Raw genomic sequence first — 22,312 nt, forward strand, 5'->3', positions numbered from 1 at the left:
GGATGCAAAGTTAATCTAAATAATAACTATGCCACAGCCCCCACTACCATACCAACGTAAACACACACACACACACACACACACACACACACACACACACACACACACACACACACACACACACACACACACACACACACACACACACACACACACACACACACAAACAAACACGCGCACACACACCCTCTTGCCTTATGTTTATTTTGGAGGTGGTGGGGGGGCAGTTTGTTGCTCTGGGCCTGGGGGGGTTGGCCGGTGTTGACGATGTACCTGGGAGGAAGCACTGCTGGGAGGACAGATGTTAGCGGAGACCCTGGAGCGAGTCACAGCCACAGCTGGGAGGAAGGGAGGGAGGAGACAGACAGAGGAACACCAGGTGGACAGACAGGGAGACGTGGCAAATGGGACCATAGAGACACATGCAGACCGACAGATAGCCAGCCAAAGAGACCGGAAGTCAAACCGACCATGATAAGAAAGACAGTAATACAGAAGGACAGATGACCAGTCAGTCAGACAGAGAGACAGACGGACGGACATGGGAACAGGAAGAGACCATTCCGACAGACAATCAGACACGGTAGACGGACATGACCTATCAACAGCAGGATACCGGCAATCAGACAGACAACCAGGCAGACAGACAGGCAGACAGCATGATGAACAGGAGGACACCAGTCAGTCAGACAGGGAGGAAGTGGTTAGGGCAGAGCCTGGCAGGAGGGAGGAGTTGAGTGGCATCACAACGCGACATCTGCCACACCTGCAGCTAAGCACCCCCCCCGAGCTGGCATCTCACCGTCTGCGAGACACTTCTGCGTTTAGCCGGGTTGATCACAGCGGGCAGCGTAGCGAACAGCACCTCGCATGTAGAACCATAAGGAGAGTCTAAGGGGGCTAGAACGTGTTTAGGAGGGCTGGGAGGTACTGTGAGGTGGATGGACTGTGTGGGGATAGCTTTTGATGCATAGTACTTTTTCTGATTCTAGTTTGCTGAATTCGTGTTAATTTCTTAACTCCTCTCTCTCTAGGACTCACCCCTTCAAATTCTGATTACCCTCTCATATTTTTCTTCATATTATTACACTGTAAAAAGGATAGCCCCATTCATTTATCTGACCTTATTTCTTCTCTTTAAATCCATTTGTCAAGTTTTGGATATTGAACTCAAGTTTATAAGTTTAACTTAAAGTTATCCATTGTCTTGACTTATTGTGAGTTTTGTCCGTAAGTATGTTCATTTAACTCATGTCTGTATGTTAGAAATTGAAAAAGAGAAACAGGAAGTTTCCGCCATTTTTTACTTTGATTATTTTATTCCGGGTTTTATACAAAAATATTGTCGATATAGAAAACAACAGTGGACTACCTCCAGCAGCAGAAGGTTTGCACCTGACTACGGACCGACTACAAATTCAGGTGGACTGAGCTTCCCGCTAAGCTAAAGGTTACAGAAGGAATGGGACTGCATTAATGCATTAACATTACCACAGTTTTACCCTTGCTTATTCAATGTATCAGAGCCTCAAATTAATAAATATTATAGCGTTTATACACCACTGGGTTCCTGCTATTTTAGTTGGTGGGTGAGTATTTAAAATATAAAGGTTTATAACGTTACTGGAGCTGACTGGGTAGTTGGAACGTCCCACCTAGCTTTTAAGCGGACTAGTGTTGGCCAACTTGGTAGTTAGCATTTGTGTCAAAATGCAAAAAATGTTAATAGTCCTATAGAGGCTTCGACTGCATGTGTGAAGAATGTAAACAGTCTACAATATTATTGATTCACTCATTCCATTTTACCTGTTCATTGGTTTATGTTCTTATATCAATTTATGTTATGTCATTACAGCAGCAGTCCTATTCAAATAGCCTACGATGTAATGCAGAAAGATATATTTCAATAATATATGCTGAAGAGTTATGTAAAAAGTTTGGAGAACTCTCTGAGCCATGCACTGCTTATTTTCTGTTATCAGGTGAGAACAATGTTTGTCACCTTCACCAGTAACCCTCACAAGTTTGCACCCTTGCATCAAATGTTACTAAAGTATGTGTATGTCTGTGTGTGTGTGTGTGTGTGTGTGTGTGTGTGTGTGTGTGTGTGTGTGTGTGTGTGTGTGTGTGTGTGTGTGTGTGTGTGTGCGTGTGTCTATGTGCGTGTGTCTGTGTGCGTGTGTGTGTGTGACAATCATGTTCAAGAAATATTAAAATCATATTTAATCTGGAGGCTATAATTGCTCTATAAAATGTCAGAAAATAGCTACATTTCAATCAGAAAGTTTTCAAAGCAAACCCAATGTATTTCATTTAATTTGACCCTGATCGTTAAAGGCCTGTTAAACATTTATAAAAATCTTAAACAGCTTGGCTCTTGCTTAGAAGTGGGTTTATCTTAATCAAATCACCTAAGATCACGTTGAATAAAGTATACATAGGTGAACTCAGTCTCAGACCCTCCAGTCTGATCCATGGAAGGGGTCGCGGTGGCCCCATCGACCGGCTCCACCCAGTAAAACACACTTGAATCCTGGCATGTGTCAGACATGCTCCAGTCTAATAGCAGAGCTCCCATACTGTGAGACATGGTATCATGGTTCCTCTATTGATTGTTTATGTAATATTTGACCTTCTGAGTCCTCCGTTGTCTAAACCAATCAATACTCAGCAGGGCTTTGATTATAGACTGTTGCTCTGTTTTCGTACTGCATCAATTATAGAAGTGTTTCCCGATCTCCCAGGCACACACAAGTACAAACAATCATGTAGGCCCCACGAACACCCCACTAACACACACACACACACACACACCCGACATGTATGAGAAACAAACGCCAAACACAAACACAAGCAGACAAACACCCACACATGGAAAACCAAACATGCATGCACAAGACACACACATACAAACAAACACACACTCACCTACGCACACACACACACACACACACATGAAAAAACGAACATGTAGGAACAACAGACACACACACATACACCAGACATGTTAGAACACATGCCCAAAACAGACAAATACACATACCAGAATTGTGTTTTCAACTAACGCACACACACACACACACACACACACACACACACACACACACACACACACACACACACACACACCACACATCCGACATGCATGGGCAGCAAACGCCAAACACACACACACACACACACACACACACACACACACACACACACACACACACACACACACACACACACACACACACACACACACACACACAAATACACCAGACATATATGAGCAGCAAACGCCAAACAGAGATACACACACGAGCGCATTTTGGATGGGGCCCTCGGACCCTCCCGTGTTCGGTTCTTGGTCAGTCCCCCTAACACGGGCCAATGGACGCAGAATTGAAAGATTTAATGAAAGATGTGATTAAAATGATATTTTTAACTTGTTATTTTCTGTATCTATTATTACTGTTGATTATTTTATAATATATTATTTTATTAAGCTATATCATTCTGAGGGGAAAACAGTATTTTGTGCAACAGTATGTGTTCTTTAAATAAAGTCACTAGTTGTATGAATCATAGTTGTAGAGCATTCTTTCATAGTAACCCCCTGCTACAGCTACTTTCCTGTAACATCCCAAAGAACCCAAATCAATAAATAACAGAAACATAGGAATCATAAAAATCTGCACCATATCATTAATTACTCATTTTGCCCGCAGTTTATATTTTGTAATGCTTTACAAGATAATTTCTGTTGTCAACAAAACTCTAACATAACATCAATCATCTACACATTATATATCAACTTAACAGTCAAAAGAGAGCGAGTGTGTGTATGTGTATGTGTGTGTGTGTGTGTGTGTTAGTGTGTTTGCGTACGTGCGTGCATGCGTATGCGTGTGTGTACTCCCCCGGCGTCATAACGAGTGTGACCTGGCCTGAGCCGTGAGATCAGAGGATGGAGAGAGGCCTGGTGGCGTTTACACCCTGCTGAACACTGCACATGAGCGGAGCAGATTACACTCCCATTCCCAGTGATTGTGTACGCTAGCCCCGGCTCACACCCATGGGCTTTTCTTATATACTCCCATGTTTGTTGCTGTTGGCGCCGCAAAATGCCGGATCAGAAGAAATCCGACCAGCTTCAAAAGGAAACCACAAGATCTGAAATGTACACAATTAATTCCTCAAAGATGCCCCGAGAAAGTGGTAAGCCTCTTAGTGGCAGATATTCTCTGCGAAGTCCTGAATGGTTCTTTTCAGACTATATATATTTATACATGCACGCACGCGCGCACACACACACACACACCCACACACACACCCACACACACACAAACAGGTACATGCACATACACACACACACACAAACACACATGCACACACACACACACACACACACACACACACACACACACACACACACACACACACACACACACACACACACACACACACACACACACACACACACACACACACACACTTGTGCTGCAGTAATATTGAGCACTTAGGATTTATCTTTCTGGTTGTCATGGCAAGGTGTTGACCCTGAACAGAAGCCATAGGCTATTTCCTTTAGTTACTTTTACACTAAACTGTGGTTTTCTTTCAGCTTTGGAGTGTTTATTTTACTGCACAATCTGTGGGCCAAGAGAGCAACACCTTGCATGATGATTGTTCTCTGTCTCTCGGCTTGGAGTAAAAAAGAACCATTTGGCCCAGAAAAAAATAGTACAAGTAAGTATTTCATTGAGGGTTATGCATAAAGACTATAGTGGACACATCCACTCATTTTTAGGTTAATGTTTAGAAGAAAGTAAATATAATTTAGAACAATTATTTTTACTTTCTTTCTTTTATACACATTTTTTAGAGTTCATTGATGTAGTAGGCATATATAGAGAATTAATGTATCATTAAATAGCAAATAATAACTTTCCAAAGTGATTAAAAATGGAAGGTGGTCAGTTGCGTATTCATAAAACTAACTTTTAATGATCCGTTCATGATTTGTGCAGAACGCACTACGAAGATTACATTTTATGGAACATAAAAAAATGCAGTCTTAAATGTGATATTTGTGTTACTAAATAATAGGCCTACTCTCCGTCCGCATTCAGAAAATTCCTTTTTATTTTTTTTTACTTTATTTTATCTCCAGGAAAGGTCAGAAAGGCATCCAACAAATACGGCAGTGTCCAAATAAATATGTCAATCTAAAAAGTCCGATATATCTACACATTTGCCAAACCTTTCTTGACTTGGTGCTGTGTTAATTCTCTGCCAAGGTCTAACTGTGTTTGACTTCGCAGTTTACAGTCTCTGGCGATCGCCTCGGCCCTCTGCAGCAGGGTTTGATGTAATCCGTTTAAATGTGTCGTGGAGCCCATATTTGATCCGGGGCCGCTGTGTAGGTGTCCAAACGTGCCATAGTTTGAATAGCCGGGGATAAAGGGAGACGTGTAGTACAGGCGTCTGGAAAGGGGCGCGCCATGGGGGAACTGAGTCCGCGTCGAAGTACTCGTGGGATTAGATCCTCTACATTTATTATCCGAAGAAGTAGCAATCTCTGCGAGCGACCACAACTTGGGTTTGGGGGCTGCGGGGTTTGGCGAGCGGATAACAGCCGTTGCCTGGCTGGACACGCCGCTTCCAGATTCAACGACAAGCCGCTTTGATGTGGGGCTGCCCGCGCGGCCTGACTCCGACACCCGGGGCGTCCCCAGCAGGGCGCTAGCGTAGGACAGACCCGTGCCAGGCACCGGGGTCTGGAACAGTCTCCTCTCCCCGTGGTCTTTCAAATCCGGTTCAGCTGAACCACATTCCGTCTCACTACTGCTGCCACGGCACTCTGTGTGCGTCTCGGGCTTCGAGGCTGGGTTGGATCCAGCTAGACATAATAAGATTCGTAAGGGTTAAATTAACGAAGAACAGCGAACATACAACTTAATTGTCCTATCTTTCTTCAATAATAATCGAAAATATATAATTAAAAAGTATTGCTTGTATACAGCCACTTAATTAGTTCAGCATAGTTTTGCAATGGAACTCACCAACATCGTTGTTCGACTCGATCTCCTCTGTGGTCGGTTTGATCGGCTCTTCATCCTCGTCGTTCCTTTCAAGGTCAATGTTATCATCCTCCTCCTCATCCTCACTCCTGGTCCTGGGGGTCCACGTCATTTTGTTCTCCTTCTTGAGGCGCCGGCGGGCGTTTGCAAACCAGGTGGAGACCTGGGTCAGGGTCATCTTAGTGATGATGGCCAGCATGATCTTCTCTCCTTTGGTGGGGTAGGGGTTCTTTCGGTGCTCGTTGAGCCATGCTTTGAGGGTGGTGGTCGCGTCCCTGGTGGCGTTCTTCCGGTACGCGGGGTCCCCGTATGGGAAGGCTCCCAGGGCCCCGCCGAACGGGTGATAGTCCAGGGAACCGCTGATGGCCGAGGAGTCATAAGCAGGCCCCTAAGGGTCAAACAACATCGTTTTATTTAAATTGTAACACATTCAACGGTCAAAATAAATAAATAATAATAAACACAAATAAAGTAAGTTCACGATGGGTCAGACAATTGTCAACAATGAATAAACACATGAACATCTGGCATGAAGTTCAAACAGGAACTAATATTTTAGAAACACAACATTGACACCCAGGACCTTATTAAATAGACATATCTTACGGTTGATGATTTATTAAAATATTGATTTAAATAAAGCTCTCAATGAATGCACCGACAGAAGAGCCTATCAGTAGGCTATATAAATGAAGGATAAAGAAAAAAATGCAGCGCTAAAATATGACCAATAATAACGGAAGCAAAACACTTTTTTTTACTTTATTGTTAGATCAACAATTATGGACCATCTTCTACTAATGCAAGTAGCCTGTCCCGAGATGTATGAGCGATCGCACGCGTCAGGTCAAGAGCAGCCAGGTCAATAGTTCACAGTTGTTTATGTACTCACCACGAAGGAATTCAAAGTTGCCGCCGGCCGTGGCTCTCCGCCGTAGGGCAGGTGGGAGTTGAAGCTCGGTGACGAGCTGCTAAACGTCGTGGATCCCGCGTATGGCGCGAAAGCGGAACCCGAGGAGGAGCGTCCGAGCTCCTCTGTCCGTGGTCCTAAAATCACGCTGGAGTTGAACGACGGGCAGGAGTGCAGCGCCAGCGAAACCGACGGCTGGAACAGAAAACCCTGAGGATACGCCATGACCGCACTTTTTCCGAAGTGTATACTGCCGGTGCGCTTTGATTGGGACGCGCACAATCAACTTACGCACGTTAACCAAAAGGGAACAAAAATCAAATAGGCACATGCACCTTTTCCACAAATGAACGCGTTTTTGGAAGCGATGTTACGTTTGGACACATTGCAGGTTGTTGAACAGTTTGAGTAGTTGCTGTAATAAGTTTGACGGGTGGCTCTTCTTTAGCGCAGGCAGCTTTGCCCATGTGAGCCCGCCTGATTCTGAGTCTGGTGAGAGCAAAGCGGCTCTGTTGGGAGGGGGAGCTGGCAACTCATTGTGTTGCTGTCAGCTCCACCCAGTAAACACAATTCACGTTAATGCGCACAACGCCCGCTTTTAACAACACACACACACACACACACACACACACACACACACACACACACACACACACACACACACACACACACACACACACACACACACACACACACACACACGAACACACACACACACACACACACACACACACACACACACGGCAAATGGATGTGCCCTGTCAGTCTCACAGGCTTAACAGTCTGATCATTATGTAATTTATCATAATGAAGCTAAGTAATAATATAAAATGCCATGTTTATAAATACAGGGTACCAAACTGTTACTAAGATAAGACAAAATCCACATTAATATCTGAAACTTTTAGAAGCATACAAATATTTAATTTACTACGTGGTTTTTTTTGTTCTTCACAATTACAGAATTAAAAAATCAATACAATCTAACAATGCGATAGTTTGAAGTAATTGCAGTGATTTGGGGTTCTCATTTCCTCCTTCAGTAATTTCATTATTTGTATATTTGCATAGGTGCATTTTTACTGCATATGCAAAATCAACTGAAAATCTACCTACTTCTGTTAACATAATGTAGGAATTGCCTATTGCAACATTTGCAGTGTTTGTAGTGTGCACTAGAGGTCATTTTGTAAACAAGGCCGTCTTCAACAGCACTCTGAGTTGGCCGACTAATCCTAATGCCATTAAAGAATCTATTATTAGACAGGACAGGGTTTGTGGACGTAGACTTTCCCTTTCACCTCGAGAGATAGGTGCTATAGGCTACACGTTGACTCTTCTCTTCTCTGAACATACATGAAGCCACACTTTAGAGTCTTCTTTTGCTGGATTTGCCTGCTAGAGCACGTGCATTTCGCTGCTAGAGTGGTCGATTTATGACAGGGATTTCCAGGTGAGCATAAAGATCCCCTTAACCTCATCGTCTCCTGTCTAGCTCAACTACCTGCTATTGCTTAACCTGGCAGTTTGTGCTGCCGATTGCAAATAACAACCCATGCACCGTTTTTCTCTTCATTGGGCGTGCCTAATGAAGCCGTGCGGTTGTTATTACTGCTTTAGCTCCAGGTTTTCATGAGCCGAACCTAATGCTTTGACTCATTGGCTATTTTCTTTTAATGATGACTCGCAGTGCCTGAGGTATGAGTGTGAAATGTGTTTCCTTAGCCGCTAAACGGAGATGATGTCTCCTAATGAAGCATGAGCCGAGTGAAACGCCCTCCACAAGCAGGATGCTGGGCATGACTGCACTGGGCAGCAGAGAGGAGAGGTGGCAAGTCCACCATTTTAACTCTGATGGGATGGGAAGATAAGAGATGCTATTCACAGGCTGTTTTTAGCTCCGCTCATTAAAATGAAATAACTTCACGGGGGGCCAAGTGACTTCCCCAGTTCACAGTTTAGGCCTTAAGTGATAGCATATCCAGCAAATAGCCTAAATTGCTGCTGCTAAATAATAGGGGAAAAAACATGTGCTATATTAATTGAGATGGCCGGAACTCAGATTGTGCCTCTTTTCAACCCTCCTCCTTGAGCTCAAACATGCCTTTAGGAAAGGGTTAGGGTAAGGCAACCTTTCCCTAACCCTAACTGTATAAATGACCCAATGGAATATGCCGTCTGTGTAAACATTGAAGAGATGTGATAATAATTTGCATGTACAATGTTGATTATTCAGTGAAATATTCAATGCAATTCTCACACTCTTCACAGTCTTCTCTCTCTCTCTCTCTCTCTCTCTCTCTCTCTCTGAAGGCTTTTACTTAAATAAATGTTGTTTGCCTCAATCCCTCATAAATCAGCTGAGGCTGCAGTGCAGATGTCCAGAGGTTACTTAGAGGCAGTGTGTTTAATTAATTGGAAAATAGGCCTACTCTCTTTAATACTCACTATGCAAGTGTGAAATGTAGTCCTTGTTATCCGTGTTCAAACGTAATTGCCACCCTCGGGACTTCTGCAATTCTGTATTGATTCGTTAGGGTTACTTTTCTGTTTAACTGAAGAGGCTTCATTGTAGTTTAGATGACAACATAACTGTTTTTATTATCCCCTCATGGTTCTCCTTTTCTATGACTGAAACACAGAACTGTCACCTTGTATTTGGAACTACTTCTAGTCTCGACTCCTGTCTTGTTGAAGAGGGGGCTCGGAGGGAGCGTCACCATGGTTAAGCTCATTCTGATTCAAATTATAAACACATTCGTACAGGGAATAAATGACTTTCTCGCCATTTCTGATTGGCTGAAATTATAGCCACGAGTCAAATAAGGAGATGGTATCTAAAAAAATAGGATGCTGATAATATCTTTGTTACTCAAAATATATTCTCCTTTGCTGTTTTTAGATACAACCCACTGCTCTACAAACATCTCTGATATCAACCTCAATGGCCGAGCGATTTGAAGAGATCTCGCCAGTCTGTGAGAACCCAGAGTGTCTCTCCACTGACATCGGCCTCCCAATACACCAGGGTGATATTCAGCATCCCCCAACCAAGGACACACCAGGCTGTGATGTACTCACGGTTCATCCACACCAAGGCTTAGACAAGGAACTGGTGGAGGCTGTAGCCCAGGACCAAGATGGCTGCCGTTCTCAGTTACACCCGTCTGACATTCCTCCGGTTAAACCTGAAGAGTCCCCGGACATAGCGCACCCTACGGAGGACGGGGAGGACGAACTGGACCAGGGTCTCAGTGGAGGTCCACAGCGGCCTGGCGCAGACCCAGACACACGACCTCTCCGGGCAGACAGCAGCTGTTTAGCCACCGTGGCTGCCTTTCCATTGACCAGTCAGAGGCCGCTGCTAGCCCGTCATCAACCCCATGAGTGGGCTTTGAGGCCTGATCAGGGCCTGAGTATAGCCCCAGACCCATCAGGGGGTCCAACCCAAGCCCTTCCTCTGGGAAACCCCCACCCATTAGGGACCCCGTGGAGGCTTGGGCAGGACTCGGACAGAGCCAGGGGCTACAGCGCGGCAGACGCCGGGGGGTCGGGTGGCAGCCCCCCGGCGCTGGTGATCACTCAGGCAGAGGAGGTGAGTAAAGACACAGGGCCTGATGGGAAATAATGTGCACATCAGCCCCTCATCTATATTCATAGGCTTCAACTGCTTCCAGTGCGCTGTAGCGATGGCATTGCCAAATGTCTCTCGCTCTCCCCTCAGCGTCTTTGTTTCCGGCACTAGCAGGTAGCCCTTTTTTCTCCTCATATTGCCCGTCTTTGTTCTTTGTCAAAATGTTGCGTCTGATCAAGTTCAAAGCACAGATTCTATGACAGTTCCTTTTTCATCAATCTGATTGTTTTTTTCAATACGTTTTCCATTTTTTCCACCAAGGTATTTTTTCTTATTTTCTCTTTTTACTTTATCCGGATAGCTGGAAGGTTTCGAGTGGTATTAATTGTGTTGTTTTTTTACACGTCAACATCATGATTTGAGATGGAGAGTGTTTCAGTAACGCATATGAGATACTGTTGATTGTTTAACGTAAAGCTTTGCTGATAGTAGTTGTGGAAGCTAAAGCAAGACAAAGCTGCTTCATTTTGAACAGAAGCTTTTATAACCGAATATGAATCCCCAGATGAGGCCATACATATCGGCCAACCTCCACTCTCCACATTAACCACAACCTCCACCCATACAAACTCCCATAACTGTCTCTCACAGCCAGTAAACTCTTACAAAAGTGTAGGCCAACCGAGCGCCGTACGCCCATGGCCCCCCACTGTATCCATACCGCGGTCCTCCGATGGACCAGTGAACCCATGCTGTGAGGTTCTCCCTCTCCCCTGCTCCTGTGATGGATCCCATTACGCGCCCCCGCGTGCGCCCACTGATCCACACAGTCCCTCAGAACCTCTGTGGCGTGTGGCGCCGCAGCACTTAAACCAAATTGACTTTGCTGATCTGAATTATGAAGATACCGATATCATGCATAAAGTTATTTACTCCTCAGAAGAATTCGAATAAGTAATTCCCCCAGATCACGATACGGCAGGGGGAAGGGGAGGGGGGCTTATATGAATTTAAATAGGATTAGGAGGGAGAGGGAGAGCGGAGAGAGGGAGAGATTCAAATATTATTAGCTTTTGCCTCTGATGTGCTAAATCACATATCTACATTGCCATGGCTTGTGTATTCAAAGCAAATAAATAAAAATAAAAAGATTGGATGTATAGGTTGTAATAGTCGCCACAAATCAATTAAGGAATTCCTTTGCTCACATCTCATGTAACTTCAAGGAGGATACACTATACTACAATAAACTATTTAATGAAAAAAATTAAACTAAATTTCAAATAGAACCAACTGAAAAGGGAACAATAAAAATAAAAAATTTAAATTCTTGGAAAATATTTAAGAGCCCTTGAATAGGGCCCTTGCCGTCGAGGAGCATTAGGGTGGGAGTATTATTGACTGTCTGTGATAGGTATAACAGGTATCAGATGGTTACGACAGGTATAACAGGATTCAGATGGTTACGACAGGTATAACAGGTATCAGATGGTTACGACAGGTATAACAGGATTCAGATGGTTACGACAGGTATAACAGGTATCAGATGGCTATGACAGGTATAACAGGAATCAGATGGCTATGACGGGTATAACAGGAATCAGATGGCTATGACGGGTATAACAGGAATCAGATGGCTATGACAGGTATAACAGGAATCAGATGGCTATGATAGGTATAACAGGAATCAGATGGCTATGACAGGTATAACAGGAATCAGATGGCTATGACAGGTATAACAGGAATCAGATGGCTATAGGAGTAAGCAAGGATCCCTGCACCCTGACTGACTTCTGCACTGACCCTATTCCTATTAAGACTACTAGCTGCAATCCAATGGCCAATGATGAATAGCCCATGAACGTATTCTATAGGTATTGTTTGTGAATCACTCACTGGTGATCTGTACACCTGTGTGATGATTGTGAAGGAAACAACATAAGTTGTATGCTATACGTTGTTTGATCGTCAACTCGCTTGTTAGAGTCTGCTTAGATTCCAATTTACTTATTTGATTAGCTTTCTACTAATAAAAGGAGGTAGAGAGCTTTAAGCAGCTGCTCCTCAAACATGCAAATTGCAGGGCGATGGCAAATACGTTTATAGAGTTTTTTACGTGACGCTAGTCCTCAACAGTGCTTTGTTTGGAAATCACTTCTTATCGCTATAGATATGATCCTCCTCTCCTCGTTCTGTGTGTTTGTGGCGTTGTGCATATATGGTTTATGCAGAAAGGGCTCCACTTTGATGCAACATGAGGATATGACAGTCACTGGCACCAATTACTTCCCTCCCTGTGTAAGGTTCCTCTGATAGATGCCGCTTCTCTGATGACAGCCTGCTCCTGTCACCCAGCCAGCCACCACCATCAAACATAGCCTCGGCAGCATTAATCTGCCGTATGTCCACTTCACACAAAGTGTTTGTAAGGCAGTTCTAGATCAAGAGAAGCTCCTTTTAATGGGACTCTCAGTTGAAAAACAAACGGCATGGATAAGAAAGGTGCTTCAACTTGACGTGCATTTGAAAAGAGCCTCGCTTATTTCGTGTCAGATGTTTGGTTTTAAGGCGAGGACTACACTAATTAGATGAATTACATCCCAATCCCCAGCTGGTTTTCACGAGTGTTTCCTACTTGCCTGCCTTGGATTCTGTGTTCACTTTTCAGCTGATACTCTACTACCAACTACAATTTAACATAAGATTCCCGCCCAGATGTATTTACTGTAACAAAAAGCAACAAAAAGTTATTTGGCAAGGACATGTATATGTAATGCACAAATATATGAATCAACATAATCGACTTTATGTTGTAAATGTTAATATGCATTTTTCTGGTTTTATTTTTTATCATTTGGACAGTGTCACAGTGGTCCTAGACAATGAAGTGTTGTCTTGTGTCCACTACCATATAACAAATGCATTTAAGCTTAGTCTGTAGATGTAAATATTAGTCAAAGACGGATGTGTTGAAAGTCAGCTTGGCCCACACACATAGGCAACAGCCTTTAAACGTTGCCCTTTCAATGCGATATGGTTCTGAGACAACGCTGGGTTGGTCAGCTAGCAGTGCAGCTAGCATGATTTACCAGCATGTCTGACTAACCGCGGATGATTTAATACCAATATGAGTCTGTGTTAAGAATATCATTCAAACGGAGAACAGACCTCTCAGGTATATAACATTACATGTGCCCTAAATGGTTGAGGACAGCATTCGGATTATTACATCTAGAATCAATGGTCAGGAGGGAAACCTCCCTGATGTGTTAAACAGTCTCGTCATCTGTTTATACTTGAAGTATCAACACATAATTAGCCAGTAATTAGTAGCATCAGGTAACAAAATTACTTTCTAAAGCAGGCTTTTTACGTATAGTGTGTGTTCGCATGTAGATGTGCATGTGCGTGTGCGTGTGTGTGTGTGTTTGTGCGTGTGTGTGTGTGTGTGTTTGGTATGTGTGTGTGTTTGTGCGTGTGTGTGTGTGTGTATGTGGTATGTGTGTGTGTTTGTGCGCGCGCGTGTGTGTGTGGTGTGTGCGTGTGCGTGCGTGTGTGTGTGTGTGTGTGTGTGTAATGGGACAGCACCGGTGACTGAGCGAGTGTGTAATTAGCTCTCTGGGGAGGCCCGTCCGAGCTGTTAGAGGAGAGCTGCGTCGCTTGGAGATGTTAAACTGCTATACTGATGATGATGTCTGTTCCTCAGGTTTGATTGTACTGCACAGTCCCCGGCAGGCAACTCAACTAGCCTGTTAAAGAAGAACGGCACTTTTAGGGAGACAGGCAGACATTTTGTTGAGTGGTAAACACTCGTACGCTAAATCAATGCAACACTGAGACTGTGTGAGCGACGTGAGTGTAGATTGGAACTGATGGCTAGCAGTTTGGCTTTGGCTTCTTGCTCTGTCAGTTGTTTGTTATTTTGCTGTTATTCTCGTTCAGATCCAAGTACACCCGCTGCTGGGGGCTGCTGATTGGTTACATTGCTTCATTTTGTATTTACATCAGTGTATGAATGCCCTTCTCTCTTCTCTACATGAAAAAAACAAAATGTGCTGTCACCGAGTTGTCAGGGCACAACACCAACAGCATTAATACTATTAATATAGTTTGGCATTAAGAAGCCTTGGGTTTTATTTTGTTATGTATGCCGATAAAAACTTAAAAGAATTAAATGTCATTGTCCAAAATTGCACGAAGGCTATATTTTTTATTTTCATCTAGAGTCTAGATATTATTCAATAATTTGTTTGGATGAGAGCTGATAAAGAGCCTTGTGTACCTCACATAGACCGGTCTCTCAACAGTCCCAGGTTGGCTCATAGTGTCTCCTGTCCCTCCTGCCCAGTCCTGGAGAGCCGTCCCACTGAACCGGTCCCCACCAGTTGGAGAACCACGGGGACCCACCAGGCCGACAGCCCTCCCTCTCCCCGCTGGGGGGTATGTCCCGGGAGAGCCCAGCCCCAGCTCCAGCGACGGCGGAGACATGGCCTGCTCTGACCTCATGTCCCTCAGGAGCGACTCCTTATCGATGACCAGCGACGCCGCGGCCTCCGGGAGGGTTAGTCTGCACCGTTACACTGGTTAAAGTGGTACCAACACTGGGAAAGAAACCAGTGACAGAGACCTCTGAGCAGTGCCCGGAATGTTACGGTTTATTGGTAGAAGGGATCTAACTCAAATACATGCACACAAGACTCGATAAGAAAATATATACCTAAGCAATACTGGATGATCCATGAGTTCCTATTGTCCCAGAAGACAGCCATTCTTAAGGAAAGATAATAGCTGATGATCCATTTGGACCCCAAAGCACCAATGCCCCCTCTTCACAATACATTAATGTCCCCTGCAGAGCTGTCTGTTTTGATTACTATTTGTTAGACTTCTTGATTCCTTGTTTGACCATTCAAACTATTGAAAGGTCAATCAATGTAAAAATGTAGAAATCCAATCTCGGCATTATAAAACATTTGTTTGCTTGATCTGTAGAGCCTTATAAATGTATTTAATGCGGTTCAATATTGTGTTCTATGTAATCTCTTGCTCGTATAATCTCTTACACAGCATAAGAGCAGATGAATATAGCAACAAGCTATATTTTTTATCTTCAACATCGCTTCTTTCCCAACCTATTTCCATCCGCACAATCCCCTTGCCCAGCAGTCCATGACTCCATCCCTTACACTTCTCAGCGAAAACAATTTTTAAAGGTACATTTGAACCAAGTCGGCGGGTTAAACTGCAGCCAGAGTGAAAAGGCTACACGCAGCAAGTGAAACACAGACAAAGAGATCCCAGTTTAATCCCCATCAACCCCCTGGACCCAACAGCACCGATACACCCCTCTTAACAAAACATTCATGTCCCCCTGCAGAGCTGTCTGCTTTCATTATCGCCCGGGGAAAAAGGAGTGCTTTATCGAGGGCTCGCTCGAGGGAATATGGAACCCGTCGAACGAGCTCCTAGACTGCAGGGCATAATTCCCTCGACCCCTGGTGACCCCGGCGAAGACTCTGACAACATAGGGCACCGGGCGGAATGGCGGCCTCCTTTCACACTCGCCCGCCCGCTCCAAATGGCTTTTTCATTTTTCAAACAATCACACGGCGACCGTGCTGAATTGCAGTGTAGATTACATAAGCCAGGGGTTGCTGGTCGGAGATAAGAGCTTTCTTTCTCTCTCGTTCAAAGAGCACAGCGATTCTGAAACGTCGGTTATCTTTCTCTCCCGTCTCATTACATTGTCTCACCGGAATCTGAAGTTGATTTCGTTTCAGCCACGGGCAAATCTTTTGTCTATTGAAATCTTGTTTCATATGTTAATCAGCTCAAGATTCTTCATTAGTTACCACTACTTTCGTTTAGGGTTAGGTTGTAGTATTTTGAATACTTGAGTTTGATTTAAAAGAATTATGCCTTTTATTATTACAAAATTTGTGGCCAAAAGTCTACACAAATCCTGGAATATATTAAATAATAACATATAACTTTAAAGCCTTTCATGCAATTTATGAACATAAGATAAAATAACTGCTTGGACATAAAAACTAAAATAACTTGTTCACAAAGAAATGTGTAAACAATGGGAGTTTCACAATCCATGATCACTCTTCAACCAGCATCTAGTTTGACACCAGCACCCAATGCGAAAAAATGATGGAAAAGGATTTTCAACCACTATGAAACCACTTACGGCAATGCAAATGGTGACATAAATACTACATCGAAAAACAGAGGACATACAAAAAAGGGTGCAATGGAAAAAGGATGAAAATGTAGCTTGAAACGAGGAGTAAGGAAGGAGAGTTTCCTGTTCAGTAATGTACCTCATGGTTCCTTCATGAGGCCCTCTTCTTTAATATTTGCTCTCCTCACAGCTGGGGCATGTTCGGGTCTTCAGACAGGTTTGCCGGGTTATAGTTTATGTTTTGTTATCCCAGTAATGGAATGGGAATTCCTTTCTCTATGGATCTCTCTCTAATAACACATTTCATTCTGAAGGTGATCAAAGTGTGAACCCTAAACACTAAAGAGTGAGAGATTGGAAGGATAAAATGAAACAATTAGCAGACTCAAATCTTTTCAGAATTGTTCTTCTGAGGAACATTTTCCCTCATTAAAAGGTTCTAAGGAGCCTCAACAAAGAAGCAGGATGTACTGATCGATCTGATGGAAAGATTAACATGTCATTAATTAGATGATCAAAAGGCTTGCCGTTAGAACATTTACTCTCTTTCTTTTTATTATTTTACTATTTTTCCACAAATTAGATGCCGTCATCTCTCTTTCAAGTGCACAACACCAGATCTTAGAACTAGGGAGAGGTTAAAAATGACTTATTGAGCATTTCAAAACAATACTTTGCCTTTGAAAAAGAAAGTGTGACTCTAAAAATGTTATTTGATTCAATTCTCATCCGATATCTCTCTCTCTCGCTCCATTCTCTCTCTCTCTCCGTTGTCTGTCTTTTCCTTTACCTAGTCCATCTATTTTCGCCCACGTCTCTTGAAACCGCTCATCCACTGTGTAGACATTCACCTCTCGCCAGTCTGACAAAGAGGCCCAGTAAACGCGACCAATTAGGGCAGGCGATAGACATACAAAGGCCCCTTCTCTTGAATGCTGATGAGAGAATGGATACCTCCTCCACGACCCCCGCCCCCAGCCCACTGCCCCACCCGCCCCGCATCCATAGCTGTCAGTTGATGTCAGGGGGGTGGGGGGGGTCGCTGTGAAGGAGGAATGGGAGGAGAGAGGAGGAAAAGCCAAACGTGGTGTTTTGACAGGATGAATAGCCGGAGGAGTGGCAGCACAGTGGCAGGCTGGGAAGGCCTTTGTTATGCTAACGGTAGCTGACTTTGTTCCAAGGGCCAGCGGGGCCCATTCATGTCTCGTCAACACGGAATCAGTCGGTTTATTATTTCATTGCCTTCCCTCTCTGGCTGGCCGTGGGCAGAGGGAGTGCAGGTGGACAGGGGCTCAGTGGCGTGCGGCGTGGAGAGGAGATGATGTCACTGAGCGCTGGCTGGCTCCCCATCCCAATGAATCGCTGGCGCTCTATCTAGGAAGGATTTCATGATCTCAAGACAGGAGGTCACTAGTTGAAAACAAAAAAATAATCATAAAATCATTGCTTTCGAATATTTGGTCTCTGTAGTTGGCTTGTGTTGGACTGTTGGTAAAACAGTAAGCAACCTTATACAACTATTTCTTAATCTATTCATTAAGCAAGCTAGCAACAAATTACATTGATATGGATGACAAAAAAAACTCCCAAAGATGAACATACACAACCTAAGACCCTAGACAAGCACATGGTGAAACCCACAGAGCCTCAGTATTAACAACTGTATAGTTCTTGGAGCAGATCACAGCAGATGCTAATTGTGAGTCCTTGCAATGAAGAAATCATGGAAACCATGAGTGTAATTAAATATGAAATGAATTAATGAATTACATGTATAGGTAAAATAAAATAAAGAGGTGTCATGCAGTGGATCAAATGAAAGAGTGAATCAAGTGCTGCTCATTAACACGCTGGGAAGAGATCTTTGTAATCTGCCGTGCTGAAAAAAGACGGTAAATAAAGTTGTGAGGTTGAGAGCTGAAAGGAAGGCTCTGTGAAGTGTGTTTCGGAGAGCCTTTGAGGATTCTGACAGGTTATTTAAGGTTTCAATGGATTTGTTATTAGCCTTTAGTGCTCCTGTGGGGACTGTTCAGGCTCATTAGAAGATCGTATGTAAAGACTCACGTTGCACACGTCTCCCCCTCCCCCCTAACAACATGGTTTCACACACACACACACACACACACACACACACACACACACACACACACACACACACACGCACACGCACACTCACACCCATACCACACACATATACGCGAATAACACACAAAATTAGAGAGCTGTTTAAATTGATCAAAGGCAAACTAGCTGACCAGGTGCATCAAGGTGTGAATTATGATTGAATCATTGGTTTTATAAAGTGAACTACTAGATTGAGCATTAGGGAGGATAAAAGTCGACTCAAAATCATTCATCTATATTTTATAAAAATAATTCTACATAACTGTCCTTTTGTGTGTGTGTGTGTGTGTGTGTGTGTGTGTGTGTGTGTGTGTGTGTGTGTGTGTGTGTGTGTGTGTGTGCGTGCGTGTGTGTGCGTGTGTGTGCGTATTAGAGTGAGGAGAGTCCTGATGATGACACCAGAAGTATGGCTAACTCCTCCGTGATGGTAAGCATGGATTTCTCGTTTCAATATACAATAAAACATTGAGTTTATTGAAATCTCTTTTGATCTATTCTTTGCTTGTGGTATAACAAAGGCTCCATTCCATTTCCAAACTCTTCATAAATCAACAAGCAGACATTCAGACTCTGTCCCCTCCTGCTTGTATGAGTTGTGAATGTGAATCTCCCCCAGAGAGCTCCTGGGGCTGTGTCATTAACACGCCTCTGCCCGGTAAACAGACAGAGAGCCTGGCACGTCGCTGATTAAAGACATAACTGGTGGCTTGCATCACCTTGCTGGCCAATAAACACCCTTAATGGCACCAGGACCCCTGCCTTAGTGCCATGGAGTTTGTTTTTATGTTCTTAAAGTACGTGGGCCAAACAGGATGGCAATGGTGTACAATGAAAATTCCTTAATGCACTTTCACCTTTTCAACCCTGACCTAAATTTTGTCAATGGGATTAACTGCAGCCGATTGTATCGTAAAATAGTAGTTAAAAGCTGTGCCCCCTGTTCTAGTCTCTGTATCCAAGGGTGCAGTTGGACCCCTTGGAGAAAGACTGGCTAAGAAGCTCTGCTTTGGGGAACATCTGTGCACAGCGCCTGCTGCTCACCCAGGACCCGAGTCTGGCACACAAGAAGGTAGACATCACTGTGGTCTGGTTACCAGAAGGTAGACATCACTGTGGTCTGGTTACCAGAAGGTAGGCATCACTGTGGTCTGGTTACCAGAGGGTAGACATCACTCTGGTCTGGTTACCAGAAGGTAGACATCACTGTGGTCTGCTTACCAGAGGGTAGACATCACTGTGGTCTGGTTACCAGAAGGTAGACATCACTGTGGTCTGGTTACCAGAGGGTAGACCATCACTCTGGTCTGGTCAGAAGGTTGACCATGTATCTGGGTCCAAAGATGTGAAATTACAACGTCAAAGGTGTTGTCTGTTGAGGCATTAACACATGATACAGCATATCTCTTCATTTCTTATGGTTTAGTATTAAACAATTAAAAGGTGATAATTAAAAAGGTTGAAAAGGTGTGAATATCTAATTAATTCACCGTTTATATAATGTTTTATAATATATTTTGTTGATACATAGACATATACTCAAACATGTGTGTTGCGTGTGCATAAATAAAGAGAATCTGCTGACAGTGCAGAAGTAGCATCAAATAAGCCAGCCTGCGCTGAGGAGGTTGGTTGCTCTTCAAGCCTGGAGGCCATTTATCAGAGTGCAGAACAGGACAGGAAAGGTTAGCCCTATCTCTTATCGTTCAACCACCTGCAGTTTTCCCACGCTGATCTGTTTCCCCAACCCACCCAAAATCTCCATGGTTACGTCGGCCCCTGTCCTGTCCTCAACACCTGAGACACAGCGGGCGTGGTCCGTCTCTCCCGGTCGGGGGGGAAACAGCTGAATGCAGAGTTGATACCGTGCAACCCGTGCAATCAAGTTCTTTGGTGTTGACATTGGTCAGCTCTCTGATCATGTCTTGTGTGCGCTGTTACAAAAGGCTGCACATTCAGTGATGAAACAGGATCACCACACAAGTGACTGACTGACCCTAGCCTACTGACATACCTTCACTTACTGAAACATACTGCTACATTCTGTTAGTGACACATAGCAACACACACTGCAGTACTTTAAATATAACTCTACATTTGTTGAATTACTCTATCCACATCTCACCTCATTGTAGTTCTGCTTGACTCAACAGGATGACATATAATCTCATATTCATATCTTCTTTTGTTTCTCTATGCATTCAACAGGATTTTGTGACGGTAAGGAGTACATGTTACCATATTGTCTATCTATTTCTACCTACGTCGCTATAACTGTATGATAATAATAAGTACATGAAGGACTATTGCTTGTGAAAGAAGTCCATGAACCAAAATACACATTTTGACTTATTCTGGCACCTGTACTGTATAATGTTATGTATGATAAGATATGTGTAAATGTGGATATTAATATATTTCGTTGTTGTTGTTGTCTGTTCATTCGTCCCTGTCTGGCCTCGGGAATGTAAACATGGCTGCACGCGAAGGGGGTAAGTTCTGTTTCCCTGTCATGTTCTTTCTAATAATTTAAATGCACGTGGACAACACGGAGAGGACAGCAATCTGGTTGCTGCCTCGATGAGCTAAGCACACCTAGTGCTCACAGTGCTGCCCCACCTCCCTCTACATCTTGATAATAGCTTCAGAGATTTGCCAGTGTCGGACATTTAGACGTCTCGTAGAGGCTTTGAAGCGGAGAGAATGTGTAAAACAAACTGCAGTTCATGTAAATTGGAATCACACACAATTTTACTGGCATGTTTGTCCATAAAACCAACAAAACCTCTGGCATTTCCGTGCTGGTATCAAACAGTTTTGACAGCTCTGTGCGCTGTCACCAATGCTAAACGCTGCGTTACACACTGAGCGTCCTGTTGGGTTATTTTTATCTTCTCTTTGTTTTTCGGTGTTTCATCAGGTGTCTCAGTCAGGCTTCTATTAGCAGTCGGACGCTGTGGTCGGATGTAGAATGCTAATCAGCTGCTGGCCAAACAGCCCAGACGACAGGGAAATGTAATGATATTGTAATTATATGGTAATTAATATTGAAGACAACACTCCCCTTTGTCTTTTCCTTCTTTGTTTGCACTGATTTTACAGTTGAAGATATTATTCAACAGGAGGTTGAAACTCCATTAGGCTGATTCTGACAAATTACCTCGATGGGGTAGGCTTACCAGCTCAGCTTACAAGCCCAGCCACAGTCTCTGCCTATAGAGCCCTGATTTGTTGTAGGGGCCCATTTGAGAACCGCCTAGCCAATGGCCCAACATATGTCCCTGGGATTCATTGTTAAGTCAACAGGGAGATTCTACACCCCAAAAAGTAGATGCTATTTCAAACTGGCAGATATGGCAGCGCTTTTGCAGGGCTGGCTTTGAAACGTCCGGGTCTAAGGCCTGATCTGGAATGTGGCATTGAGGGGAGGCAGCCCAGACCTTTAAGCT

General features: G+C 43.8%; 2 protein-coding genes across 2 annotated transcripts; one reads left to right on the top strand and one right to left on the bottom strand.

Moving 5' to 3' along the window:
• Positions 1 to 4,445: 4,445 nt before the first annotated feature.
• Positions 4,446 to 7,529, bottom strand: LOC115550269 (iroquois-class homeodomain protein IRX-5). The gene is made up of 3 exons (XM_030365114.1): positions 6,961 to 7,529; positions 6,051 to 6,456; positions 4,446 to 5,887 (listed from the first exon to the last, which is right to left on the bottom strand). Exons 1-3 carry the CDS (start codon positions 7,201 to 7,203, stop codon positions 5,232 to 5,234), a joined length of 1,305 nt encoding a protein of 434 aa, XP_030220974.1. The 5' UTR covers positions 7,204 to 7,529; the 3' UTR covers positions 4,446 to 5,231.
• Positions 7,530 to 8,242: 713 nt separating this feature from the next.
• Positions 8,243 to 21,982, top strand: LOC115550254 (uncharacterized). Its single transcript, XM_030365086.1, has 6 exons — positions 8,243 to 8,431; positions 9,881 to 10,573; positions 14,901 to 15,113; positions 19,240 to 19,293; positions 19,813 to 19,935; positions 21,072 to 21,982. Exons 2-6 carry the CDS (start codon positions 9,923 to 9,925, stop codon positions 21,135 to 21,137), a joined length of 1,107 nt encoding a protein of 368 aa, XP_030220946.1. The 5' UTR covers positions 8,243 to 8,431; positions 9,881 to 9,922; the 3' UTR covers positions 21,138 to 21,982.
• The last annotated feature ends 330 nt before the right edge of the window (positions 21,983 to 22,312 follow it).

This window comes from Gadus morhua, chromosome 9 (genome assembly GCF_902167405.1).
Source record: "Gadus morhua chromosome 9, gadMor3.0, whole genome shotgun sequence".
In the NCBI taxonomy this organism is placed as follows: Eukaryota; Metazoa; Chordata; class Actinopteri; order Gadiformes; family Gadidae; genus Gadus; species Gadus morhua.

What these genes read in the sequence shown, in the direction of transcription:
- LOC115550269 (XM_030365114.1), bottom strand. Translation starts at nt 7,203, where the DNA reads ATGGCGTATCCTCAGGGTTTTCTGTTCCAGCCGTCGGTTTCGCTGGCG. An exon ending in CAACTTTGAATTCCTTCGTG is followed by an intron (nt 6,457 to 6,960) that starts GTGAGTACATAA and finishes TTTGACCCTTAG; the next exon opens with GGGCCTGCTTATGACTCCTC. An exon ending in CGAGTCGAACAACGATGTTG is followed by an intron (nt 5,888 to 6,050) that starts GTGAGTTCCATT and finishes TATTATGTCTAG; the next exon opens with CTGGATCCAACCCAGCCTCG.
- LOC115550254 (XM_030365086.1), top strand. Translation starts at nt 9,923, where the DNA reads ATGGCCGAGCGATTTGAAGAGATCTCGCCAGTCTGTGAGAACCCAGAG. An exon ending in TGGCTAACTCCTCCGTGATG is followed by an intron (nt 19,294 to 19,812) that starts GTAAGCATGGAT and finishes CCCCTGTTCTAG; the next exon opens with TCTCTGTATCCAAGGGTGCA. An exon ending in CGAGTCTGGCACACAAGAAG is followed by an intron (nt 19,936 to 21,071) that starts GTAGACATCACT and finishes TGCATTCAACAG; the next exon opens with GATTTTGTGACGGTAAGGAG.